The 12,825-nt window shown below is 48.4% G+C and overlaps 1 protein-coding gene across 7 annotated transcripts in view; it reads left to right on the top strand.

Annotated features, from left to right (window-relative positions):
* Positions 1 to 12,825, top strand: part of BLTP3A (bridge-like lipid transfer protein family member 3A) — a 1,033,704-nt gene that overhangs the window by 575,238 nt on the left and 445,641 nt on the right. For all 7 annotated transcript variants that reach the window (XM_085645841.1, XM_085645832.1, XM_085645827.1 and 4 more), the window contains one exon: positions 2,517 to 2,710. In XM_085645841.1, the coding sequence (XP_085501967.1) occupies positions 2,517 to 2,710 (194 nt within the window). The remainder of the gene's footprint in view (positions 1 to 2,516; positions 2,711 to 12,825) is intronic.

Genomic DNA, 12,825 nt, shown 5'->3' with positions numbered 1-12,825 from the left:
CGTAGAATGATGCTCTAGAAATTTCCAGAAAATAAATATACATCGGTATACTGTCATTTACGCCCTGAAGAAGTCCCAAGTTGGACGAAACGCGTCGGCTGCTTTGGCTGTTCTTAAATGTCACTTTAACAAATGAACAATAAAGAAGAACTTTTGAAAAAGAAAACACATCATGTACATGGACTAATTTAATATCATTTACATTTGTGGAAGTGGTGTGCCTTTTGCTGTTTATTTCTCACAGTACACCAACAAGTTCAAGAGTGGGAACTCATCCACAAGTCCTCCACAGCTACTTCATCCATTGGAGCACCCCACAAATAAGTCTGTTTGCCACTCACGAATAAGCAAATTGTCCAACTTTCGCCTCCAGGTACCCAGACCTGCAGTCCCTGGGCAACACACTATGGATGTACTAGTCAAGGATAGTTGCTTACAATTTTCAGCATTTCCCACGCCCTCCATTTGTGCAGAAGATGAGACAAATGTCTGAGACTCTCATTCTCATAACTCACACCTGGGCCAGAAAGGCCTGGTATTTTGCACACCTTGAAATGGTCACCAGTTCCCATGACAAGCTCCCCAAGGGACAAGACCTTCTCACCTGAAACCAAGGCCAGATCAGTCATCCTGACACCTAACTACTCAATCTAGAGATCTGGTACCTGAGATCATAGGTTTTGGTTATCTACATCTCCTGCAACAATGCATCAGATATCTTGTGCGAGTCCCGTAGGCCAACTACTCAAGGTTGTCATGCAGCCCAGTTGAAAAGATTTGCTCACTACTACATTCCCAAACACCAGGACCCCCTAAAGTCAGCTATTCATGTTATAATATGCGATTTACTCTATCACCAGTTTTCAGGTTTAGCTTACACTTCCATTCTACTTCACCTAGCTAATATCTAAACTTACTTGCAAAGTGGAAAACACTCTTCTCTTTTCAGCATACCAGTCGTTAAGGCTTTTATGAAGGGTCTCAAAAGAGTCCTTCCTGCCAGTGTTTATCGCCCCCACCTACAGTTTGGAATCTCAATGTAGTTTTTACGAGACGCATGGTGCCTTCTTTTGAACCTCTGCACTCTTGCCATTTCCGATACCTTTCCTGGAAAGTGGCTTTTCTGGATGCATCTCTAGATCTCAGATGCATTACCAAACGTTAGGCATTCATATTACAGGAAACCTTCGTTCAAATGCATAATGACAGGGTAGTACTGAGGACCAACCCAAAGTTCCTGCCCAAGGTGGGTAGTGCGGAGGACTAACCAAACATTCCTGTCCAGGGTGGCATTCCCTTTCCACCATAACCAGACAATTGAACTTCCAGTCTTTATGTTAAACACATCCTCATGTATTACATGAACCAGACTAAGCCTTTCCGTAGGTTAGATCAATCTTTTGTGGCCTTCTCAAAGCCTCAGAAGGGTCAGCCTATATCCAAAGCAGGTAATGTTAATGTATTCAAACCTTTGCCATCGCTGACATTTGTAAAGCGCCCACCTGGTCAACCCCATACATGTTCACCAAACACTGCCTTGTGGACAACCTCGCCAGACAACAGGCTATAGTTGGCCAAACCGTCCTATGGTATCCTAAGGTAGTTCAGATATCTGCATCATCCACACACTAGCCACTGATTTCAGAAAGGTCCTGCCTTACTGTCTATGCAGAGTATGTGTGTATATAGCAATGCATGCTACAAACGGAAAATGTTACTTTCCTTATAAGTATCTGTTCGTAGAATGTAGTGGTGTAGATTCCCTCAGGCCCACCTTCCTCCACGGAAGCATGTGGCTCTGATCACAAATTTCTTCTCTTTATTACTTAAACTAACTTTGCTATACACATGTGCACCACTTTCTCTCTCTAATCACCACTATCATACTCTCACCTGATGGAAGAAAAACAATCTGTCGTGGAGTCGATGCCCATGTGTATTCTAGATAAGGGAGGAGTCTCTATATACGACGCAACTCTACAGACTTCTACTAAGAATAACAATTAGCAAACGTCCGAGCCCAACACTGGATGGCAGAGCATGTGGATCTATTGCACTAATGGTACAGCCAGATGATTACAAGTTAAGCAAGTAACATATTCTTTGCTTTTTCTGTTCATGTCCTCAAGCCTGGCTCCATTTCTCTTAGCTCTTCATTCTAATACTCTTTGCTGCTCTCTCCTTTTGTGGCTTTTACCTTTCCAGCACCCTGCTGCTCCCTTCACTTCCTCACAGGCAACCTTTTTCACCCGGTCTCTTTCGTCACCCTATCCATTGACTGTGCGCTCTGTCACGGACATTATTTACTTTTTCCAACTATCTTGTCAGCCGCCCAAGTGTGCTTACCCTGTCCCTTTTGTCACCCTGACAATTGGCAACTCTTTTTGTCCTTCACTTCTGGGCTGCCTCATTTCAGTTTGTCCCTTCTCCTTTCTTTGCCCCTTGGCAGTACTTTTTCTCTCTGCCCCATTGGCCTGTCTCTTCTGAGTATGCTTGTTCTGTCTCCCACCCTGCAGTGCCGAATCCCAACCTGTACCTGCAGCTGAACAACTTGACACTCACAGTGGACCCCACCAGTCTTCTTTGGTTGAACATCTTCTACCTGGACCTCTACCGTAGCCTGCAGCAGTTCAAAGAAATCTACAAACTGCAGGATCTGGGGAAGAACGATGAGCATGTGGCCATACGCCTCGACACAACTAGATTGAAGGTACTGTCACATTTATTTAACCATGTTGCCCACTTACTGGTGTCTACTGTACCATGGTGCACTGCATGCACCAGTGAGAGTGGAAGTTATGGATGTTGCCTATCTCTAGACCACCTCCAACTCATGAAAACTGTTAGAATCCGGGTTCTCTGGTTGGCACAGGTAGGTACTTGTGACAAGCAGGGAACCTTTCCTCTAGTCAGGGTAAGGGGTTACACTGCTAAAACAACCCCTTGCTCACCCTCTAGGTAGCTTGGCACGAGCAGACAAGGCTTATCTCAGAGCGTTATAGGTTAAGCATTTGTGAACACATACAGTAACCAAGTGACAACACTACAAATGGACACCACACAGGTATTTATATTAAAAATAAGGATTCTTTATATAGGATTATCACAAGACCATTAAACGATTAAAAATACACAATACGGTTGCTTAGTTGGTAGAAGATTGCTTAGATTCTCTTAAGTTCTTAAATGCGACACTTTAAGTCAATGTACCTTAGATGCGATACGCAGGGCAACGAAAGTGTTGCAGCGATGCAGATGCGTTGAAGTTCTTGGTGCAAAAGAAATAAAGACGGGATCTTCCAGATGCGTTACGCTTCTCCGATGTTGCGAGAAGACTCGACTCGATGCGTCGGCTACAGCGGCGTCACCCTTGACGAGATGCGACGACAGCAGCCTTGGCAGCGGCACTCTTCTCCGACGTTGCGAGACGCTTCCGCTCGATGCGATGCTGCAGCGGCGACACCCCTTCTGCGAGATGCGACGACAGCGGCTCCGACGGCGGCACGCTTCTCCGTGGATGCGAGGTGCTTTTCTGGTTGCGGTGCAATGCGACAACTACGATGGCTGCGATGGCGACACGCTACCTCCTCGATGCGAGACTCTTCTCTCGATGCGGTGCAATGCGACAGCTACGATGGCTGCGATGGCGACCAGCTTCTTCGGCGTTGCGAGACACTTCCGGAATGATGCGAGACGCTTCCGCTCGATGCGATGCTGCAGCGGCGACACCCTTTGCGAGATGCGACGACAGCGGCTCCGGCGGCACGCTTCTCTTCCTGGCGTCGCGCTTCCAGCTCCTTGCGACACGCAGTCCTTCAGAAGGCCCAACAACAGCAGCAGGCACTTCCAAAAGACTCTGGGGAGCTGGGGGTGAAGTCCACTGGTCCTGGGACTTCGTTCAGGGGGCAAGGTCAGTTCAAGCCCTTGGAGATCTTTTCAAAGCACAAGTTGAAGCAAAGTCTTTAGTAGTCTTTCTCCTCTCCTTCAGCAGCAAGGCAACCACTGCAGGCCAATCCCCCGGGTCAGGGACAGTTACTCCTCCTACAGCTTTGACAGTTCCTTCTGCTCTGGCAGAGGTTCTTCTTGTTTCAGCAGGATCTAATTTCTTGGGAGCAGGGTCCCAATACTTATACCCCTAATTCCTTTGTTCCTCTGGGGTTGAGGGGCCTTTGCCCAGTCCAAACCAGTTCTTGAGCACTCTGTTGACATGACTCTGCCTTTCTATTCAGGGTGCAGGGCAGAGACATCAGCCACTCCGCAGGAGGTGGAGCCAGCATTGTGGTAGCAGAGCACAACCCTATTCAGAGCCCAGGTGTACTCCTCCCACCCATCTGACTGCCAATCTTCCTATTCACCACCAGGCTACCTAGCCCTGCCCCTCTGGGTTTCCCCAGCCCTGTCACTCACACAAACCAGACAGGCAGATACACATCATAGCAGAGGCGGGCTGAAATGGTCAAGCAAGCAAATACCAACTTTCTAAAAGTGGTATGTGCAAACACAGAATATTAAAATAAACTTTACTAAAAGATGTATTTTATTATTCTGAGTTCAGGCATACTAAACTCGAATTTCTACCATGTTCCCTGGGTCTGTTAGGATCATAGAATGTAACAATTCTAACAGCCCATTCTGGCCTATGGAGAACAGTTAGCCTTACAATAGTGAAAAACGAAAATGGCTGTAATTCACTATTAGTACATGCCACACACATCAGGGCTTGTCCTACCTTATGCTTACAATGCACCCTGCCCTTGGGCCTACCATAGGGGTGACTGATATGAAGTTAAGGGAAGGTTTAGGGACCGGCAAGTGTGTGCACTTACCCAGTCAGCATGACAGTACCAGACTGCACGCAGGTTCTGCAATGGCAGACCTTAGATACATTTTACCAGGCCGCTTCTGTGGGTGGCACAACCAGTGCTGCAAGCCCACCAGCAGCATTTGTATTTACAAGCCCTGGGCACTCCTGGTGCACTTTACTGGGGTCTGACAGTAAACCAAATAAGCCAATCATGGAATCCAACCAACATATACATTTTAAATAGGGAGCACTTGCACTGTGGCACTGGTTGGCAGTGGCACAGTGCTCTGAGCAGCTAACACCAGCAAAACACACGAGGCACAGCGACAAAAAAGTGGAAGGGAGACTCCCGCCAAGGTGCCAGGTCTAACAAAAACTAACTGATTGATTCCCGCTCTGACTTGTGATAAGATAGATGCTCTGTAATTTCAACTTGAGTCAGTCAGACTGTCTTCACTTCATTGACAATGTTCATGTTAATGTTTCATCTTAAAGTGGAAAAACGCTCAAAACACATAGTCTACAAAGACAGGTTTATTAAGCTGGAGGGTTGAGAGGTGGCAAAAAAGGCCTCGCTCATTTTAAGCCATGCTGGTGAAGTCCTATTACTGATGACCAAACATTTGGGTGCTTTGACATTCATCGAATTTGAGCTTTAGGTGTTGATAGTATTCCAGTGCATGTTGCTATGTATACATTCAGGAGGCATCCCTTACAAGCGATCATGAGGTCTCAAGACTCACTGTGATGCAGATGAGACTCAAAGACCGGTGTATAATAGCACTGTCTATTCTCCACTGTTATTCAATATGGTTTTGCTTCCATTTACCATCCCAGATTCACTAAATATTAGGACGGACACGCGCACAATGGAAAACAGCAATACTTATGCATAGCGCTGATCAACTTTAATGTTAAAATGAAATCTTGTGCTGATAGTTCACTCACGCAGAGCACTATTTGTCATTGCATTTCGTAGCACCAAGCCTCTGATAAATTAGGGGGTGAAACAGGGTAGGAACAGCACAAATACCCCTTGGGTTCCATTCAAAGCCACATCAGTTGATGTTCGGCAAGTAGTTCAATCTGGCTTTGTATGGAATCCTGTGTCTAAATGAAAATGGGTGCAAACAATGGGTATGAATAGGTTGGGTGATATTGTCAGTTTTAATGCTTGTAACTTTCATGAATGTTTTGCACATTATTCGTGTCTTCCTTGAGCGGTCATGTGAGATAAATGTAACTGAGTACAAATGTCGTACAGTATAGCCCTCATTTAGGATTACAAGCTGAAGTGGACTTAACTTTACATAGGCACTACTTTGCTTGTATTATGGATGCTGTCACCACCTTTTTTTCTGATTTTTACACAGTATTCCATGTGACTTATACTAAGTCTAGACCTTGGTTTTCAACCTTAGAGCAGTCACTATACCATATTTGTTCAGCCTGAGAGAGAGAGCTAGGGACTAACTACGACTTTCCCCAGTTTTTGTTTAGTAAAGCAGCACTACATTATGCATGTCTAACATCTGTAAGCAAATGAGGCTGAAGGGGTGTGTTAAGCATTGTCTGGTTGAATTGTCTAATAAGAACAGGATTTGAAGTTTTTAAAATTTGACCACTCCCTTGTGGTGCAACACAATTGATGCCCCCTTGAAAATCTGGTGTGACATGCCTACATATCCCCCAGAGCCCTCAACCCAACCCAGAATAAACTTTAGTTTTTATGGGATTGGGGTGCTGTCCTCCAGTCAGCGTCTTGGGCCCTCAGGAGGGAATAACAAGCAGAAAAAGCTTAAAGAAGTATGGAATGTGAACATGCTTCCACAGTGGGGATATGGGTTATGTTCCTCCTCAGCGCGTCCTTAATATCGATTTATTTTAGCCCAAGCAATTTAGTTACTCAGGCAAAAACAGAATGATTATCTATAATAGCCTGTTAAGTGGATTGTTTTTCTTCCCCTTTTCTTGTGTTCTATAATGCATTGCTTGTCGCTGTAGCACTATTATACCTAGGTTACTCATTATTTTAAAGCATAGAAATTGTAGTCCTACATTTTCAGTTTGGTGTGCTTTTTTAAGTTTAAATGATCTTTGTCTCTTACTTAGCTGTTGACTTTTTCTCTTCTTTTTTCAAAACAAGCATAGGAAAATCGAATAGTTTTCACCTTTCAATGGTGTTACCTTTCCTTTTGGCTTTGCTAAACTTTTTTCCAGTGCTTTTCCACCAGTGCCAGTCTTGGGGTGGTAAATAAAAATGTGCAAGAACACATTAAAGAAAACGGAGCAGCTATGGTTATGTTCTTGAATACTTTAAATAAAGTTTTAAAAAAGAAAACAGAGCAGCCAGGTAGCAAATTAGAGCTGCCCTGACCCAAAATACTTTTTTAAAGATCTTGATGGTGGGAGGTGGAATGCACACAGAGGATCTGGCAAGGGCAGTTTTCTCTGTAGAGGGAAATAAGGAGGGGGAGCAGGGTAGTAACGGAAGAACTGGGGGAAAGTGTTAAACAAGCATTGACATAGCCAATAGGTCTCGCCTTTGGGGACCTAATAAGTGTTTAGTTAGTGGCGATCAAGTGCTTTGGGATGGTTGAAGTATGCAGGTGAAAGGGGGAGAATAGTGTGCAAATTGAGAGCTTAACAGGAAAAGGGTGGAGATGAGATCTGGCTTAAGGGCTACAGCTGCTGCTATGGGAACCGGGTTGGAGTACCGATGTTGGTGTAACACCCTGTCATCCTGGGCAAGTCACTTAATCTCCCCGCGCCTAAAGCAAAGTTAACGTGCCCTTGTATAGTATAAGTGTTGATCTTGTAAAGCACTCCAAATCCTTCCGGTTGAGTTCAGGCTATATAAAAACTGAGAGACAGTAGTAAACATCACCAGAAAACGGACTGAAAACACAGAATAGTTTGACATACAGATGTCACTTGCCTTGAAACGCTGGCTCTGTAATTAGGTACTGATACCTGTATGTGACTTAGAATGAATGGGAAAGGAAAGAGAGCAAAAGAAATTGAAGAGAGAAAAGAGAAGAGAGTGAGGCAGTGTTAGACCTGTCAGCCCTTTGGGTGATCCCTCCTCATCATTATTTATTTTGTCCCACTTTTGCCTCAAACCCTGTTTGAATTTTTCCTTTTTGGGAACCACCAGACTTTTTCGTGTTGCTACAGATTCAGGGAGCCATTTTAGCTACCCCTGAAACTTCTGTCTGAGGGCCTGAAGCACAAAATGGTGGCCACCTGTGACATCACCAGCATCCACTGGAACCTACCAGCACCTTCCAGAACATTCCAGAAGATTCCAGAACTCTGTGACAGTTGGAGGCGGTTTAGAATGTTGGGAGGTTAAGACAGAGTGTTGGCAGTTGGAGCTGGCAGTTGGCACCTGACTGGTGAAGAGAGAGCAGCACAAGAGTGAAGGAGGAAGGAGTGAAGCAGCAGGGGTGGAAACTTGTGCCTGGAGTGGGGTCCATAAACCCACCCTTGATACTAGTCCCTACTGATGGATCCCAGCCTGTAGCCCTGTGTGGGAAGAAGCCAGAAAAACTCATCCTAAGGACCTGGACAGCAGGAACAGGCCTTAGAAACAGAAAGCAGCAAGATCCTGACCTGGAAACTGGTTTCCCTGGAGTCCGGCGTCGAGTAGCCTGAGACCTGGAGCCCGAGGTGGAGAAGCGGCGCTGACTGAGGAAGCAGACGTCGTACCCGGAGCCGCCTGAGGTCGTAAGAGGGCGCCGACGGAGGTCGTGAGGAATACCAGAGGTCGAGGAGGAAGTCAACCGAGGTCGAGTGAGCGGCGTCATCGGAGGAGTGAAGTCCGCCCTCCGGAGTCGTCGGAGACCGAGGTGAAGTGTACCGGAGGTCGGGAGTGAGGATCGCACTCCGGAGTCGCCCGGAACCTGAGAGGAGGAGCACCGGAGGTCGGGAGTGAGGATCGCACTCCGGAGTCGCCCGGAACCTGAGAGGAGGAGCACCGGAGGTCGGGGGTGAGGATCGCACCCCGGAGTCGCCGGAAGTCGACATCGAGGCCAGGCCGGCTGACGTCATCGAAGCCGAGAGCGCCATCGGACCGGAGCCGCCCGAAGTCGACATCGAGTAGAGACTGCCCGACGCCGTCGAATCGGAGGTCGAGATCGAACCGAGGCCGCCGACATCGGACCGGAACCGCCTACCGGCGTCGTCAAAGAATTGACATTGTGCCGAGGCCGCCGAGACCGAACCGGAACCGCCTCACGGCGTCGACACGACTCCAGCGGCGTCGGAACATCAGAAAAAGGGCAGTAAGTGGAGTAGAGGGCGCCTAAGGCCCTGTGGAGACCTGAGAGACTGCTCTAAGGGGCTAGGGAGGTGCTGAAACCAACCTGACTGTGCCTGGGGTGAACTGGGACTAACCTAGAGAGGTTGTGTGGAGAGAGAAAGCCAGGGCACTGGTATTCCCCCCTTTGATCTACCTCAGTTTAGGCCTCAGCCTTGTCCCAGCCAGGGAGTAGCCCCCCCCTCAAGCCTTCCACAACCCTACAAGCTGTGCCTGGGCCAAATCAGCCCTTAGAAATTGAAGTCATCTGATTACATGAGTGTTGCTGTATACTTTTAATAATTTATTGGGGGCACTGTATTTATTGAGTTTTTACCTATTTATTGCTTCACTATATTTATAGGTCCACAGGACTTGATGGTGTACAATATTTATTGGTACAGTATTTATTGCCTCAAAATATTTAATTGCCTGTATTACCTGCACTGATATTTATGTCCCTTGTATTTATGATCATCCCTATTTATTGAATTTTCAGATAATATTTATTTGACCTGCTCTATTTAAAATTTGTATATTGTGATTGACCTATTTATTTTCCCAATCAGCAACTAAGAGAAAAAGATAAAGAAACATATTTTCATAATTTTTACGGTGTAGAGTCGTTTTTGGAACGGATGCACGCCTGGTTATTGTATGGGTATATTGTACGCTTAGCACGGTGCCTGATTCCTGACCACTCGAGCCAAGCTACCACAGTGTGTTCGGGGAGTCCACCACCACCCTGCGGAGTGGGAGTGGGCTGTTTCCAACATAAATTGGTGTTCAGTGGTGGGATAGAGCTGTGCCTACATATACTCAACAATAACTGTGGGTAGTCCATAGGCCTACACCGGGAGTTTTCTCAAAGCGGCCTTCCTAATTGTGGGATTTTGTTTTTTTCCAAATTTACTCTGGTGGTGGGAGGAGGTATTATTAAAGGTACCCCCCCTGCATTGTTACTGCACCAAACCTGTCCTCTAACCTGAGTGGGCAAGATGGAATTTGTACTGGAAGACTTAGAAACGTACACTGTGGCCCAACTCAGGGAGTTTTGCCAGCGGGAGGGGGTGTACTGCCCCCCAGGAGCAAAGAAGGGTGCACTCCAAACCAGCTTAAGGGCTTGGGGGGAGGCACGCCGAGAAAGCAAGGCTGAGGAGGAAGACAGGGATGGAGAGCCTGACCCCGAGGGGGCTGAGATGTACCAACCTGAGGTGGGGAACCTGTCAGCAGGGCCCAGGACACTTTCTAGGAAGGGCAGCACTGTCTCTAGTGGGGGCTTATCCGAAGTGGAGTTAGCAGATCGGAGGGAGAAAAGACAGCTCACATGGGACTTAGCAAAGCTGGAGAAGGAGAAGGAGGAACAGAGGATGGCTCATGAGACGGAGAAACAGAAGATGGCTCATGAGATAAGACTGAAAGAGATAGAGCTTCAGATCCTAAGAATTGGGGCACCAACTGTTCCTAATGGTGGCAGCCAAGACCAAGAAATCACCAGGGAATCCAAACCTTACCTGCCAAAGGACATAGTAGCTAGCTATGGGGCGGGTGACGACATCGCCAAGTGGCTAGCAGCCTATGAGGTCTCGTTGAGGGCCCATGGGGTTCCAGTGAAGTATTGGGGAGGAGGATTGTATAAGTACATGCCTCCCGCTGGTAGGGATGCTTTATTGGCCCTCGAAGAGGATGAGCAGACCCACTACCCCACCATGAAACTGGCGCTCATCAGAAAGTTTGGACTAACACCTGAAAAGTACAGACAGAAGTTCAGGGGTAGTCACAAACTGGGCACACAGAATTGGGTGGACTTCCTGGACTATGCAAAGAAGGCACTGGAAGGTTGGATTCAGGGCAGTGAAGTGAGGAACTACGAGGAGTTGTTTGACCTAGTACTGAAGGAACACCTACTCGAGAAATGTTTCCCTGAACTGCGGCAACACCTGGTGGATAGCAAGCTGACCAGTCCCCGGAAGCTTGCTGAGGAGGCGGACATTTGGGCTAGTACCCGGGTGTCCACAAGGGGGACTGGAGGGGATACTCAAAAGGCCGGACAGGGCGCCCCCCAGAAGAAAGAGGGAGGGGAAAAGAAAAAGGAGTTCTCCAAAGGCCCCCAAAATAACTTCCAAGGGAAGGGAACAGGATTCACCTCTAAGGCTAACCCACCCAGAAACCCTAATCCTGGCCAGAGTCAGCAGCCAAGGGTTGTCCATTGCTACGAGTGCGGTGGCGTTGGACACTATAAAGGAGACCCGAAGTGTCAGAAACGATCACCCCCTCCCACTGGAGGAAAGACCCCCGGAGTAGCTAGTGTAGTGCTCGGGAGGAGATGCCCTTAACTAAGGGAAGGGAGTGGGCGGGTGTCACTTTAGTGTCCCTGGGAGAACGGGAGATGGTTCCTAAGATCCAGGTGCCCGCAAATACCGCAAAGTATGGGCAGTGGATCACCATCAACGGCCAAAGAGGGGAGGCTCTGAGAGACACAGGAGCCAGTATGACTATGGTGCGTAGCCAACTGGTGTCTCCAGAGCAGGTAATTCCCGATGTACTCCACCCAGCCGCGATGGCTGACGGCAGAACAGGCCACTATCCCGTGGCCGAGATTCCGTTTGAATGGGGGGGGGGTTGCAGGTTCACTTCGAGTTGCCGTAAGCCCTGCCGTGCCAGTCGATTGTCTGCTGGGGAATGACATGGAGCACAACGCTTGGAAGGAGGTGGAATACCGGACTCACACCGAGATGCTGGGTACACCTGACTGGGCCTGTGTTAGCACAAGGTCCGCGACTACCCGAAGAGGGAGTTCATTCCGGCTGGAGCCTGGAACAAAGGCCCAGCCAGCTGCCAGTCAAGGGAAGAACCGAGGACAGGAGGAGCCTGCCTCGGCGTCTCCACCCCGTAGGACGGATAGGCCACCGGAGGTGGTGGACCAGGAGTCTGCGGAGGGGGACGTTACCAACCTGGAGGACCTACCCATCCCGGCCGAGTGGCACGTGGAGGGAGGCCCGTCCAGGGAGGAATTCTGCCAGGGCCAGAGGGAGTGCCCTACCCTTGAGGGGCTGAGGCGACAGGCCGAAGCCCAGGCAGCAGGGAACGTTGATGGGAACTACAGTGTTTACTGGGAGGATGGCCTCCTCTACAGCGAACCCAAGGCACCCCTACATGGATCGTCACGAGCCTTGGTAGTCCCTCAACGTTATCGAGCCTTCCTTCTGGAGTTGGCTCACGAGATACCATTGGCAGGACACCTGGGGCAAGACAAGACCTTCGCCCGTCTTGTCCCACACTTTTATTGGCCTCAGATGAAAGTGTCGTCCGATACCTACTGCCGGACATGTGTGTCTTGCCAAGCCAGTGGGAAAACAGGGGTGAAGCTGAAAGCTCCCCTGGAACCACTTCCTGTCGTTAGCACCCCCTTTGAAAGGGTGGGCATCGACATTGTGGGTCCATTAGATCCACCAACTACAGCTGGTCACAGGTTCATCCTGGTTCTGGTGGATCATGCCACACAGTACCCAGAGGCAATACCTCTGAGGACCATAACAGCACCTGTTGTGGCTAGGGCCCTGATGGGAATCTTTACCCGAGTGGGTTTTCCCAAGGAAGTTGTGTCCGACAGGGAGACCAACTTCATGTCAGCATATATGCGGGCAATGTGGAAGGAGTGTGGAGTGACCTACCGGTTCACAACTCCTTACCACCCCCAGACCAATGGTCTGGTGGAGAG

Source organism: Triturus cristatus, chromosome 1_1 (assembly GCF_964204655.1).
Source record: "Triturus cristatus chromosome 1_1, aTriCri1.1, whole genome shotgun sequence".
In the NCBI taxonomy this organism is placed as follows: domain Eukaryota; kingdom Metazoa; phylum Chordata; class Amphibia; order Caudata; family Salamandridae; genus Triturus; species Triturus cristatus.
The sequence above is the reverse complement of the archived record's forward strand: the minus strand, read 5'-3'. Positions and strand labels throughout refer to the sequence as shown.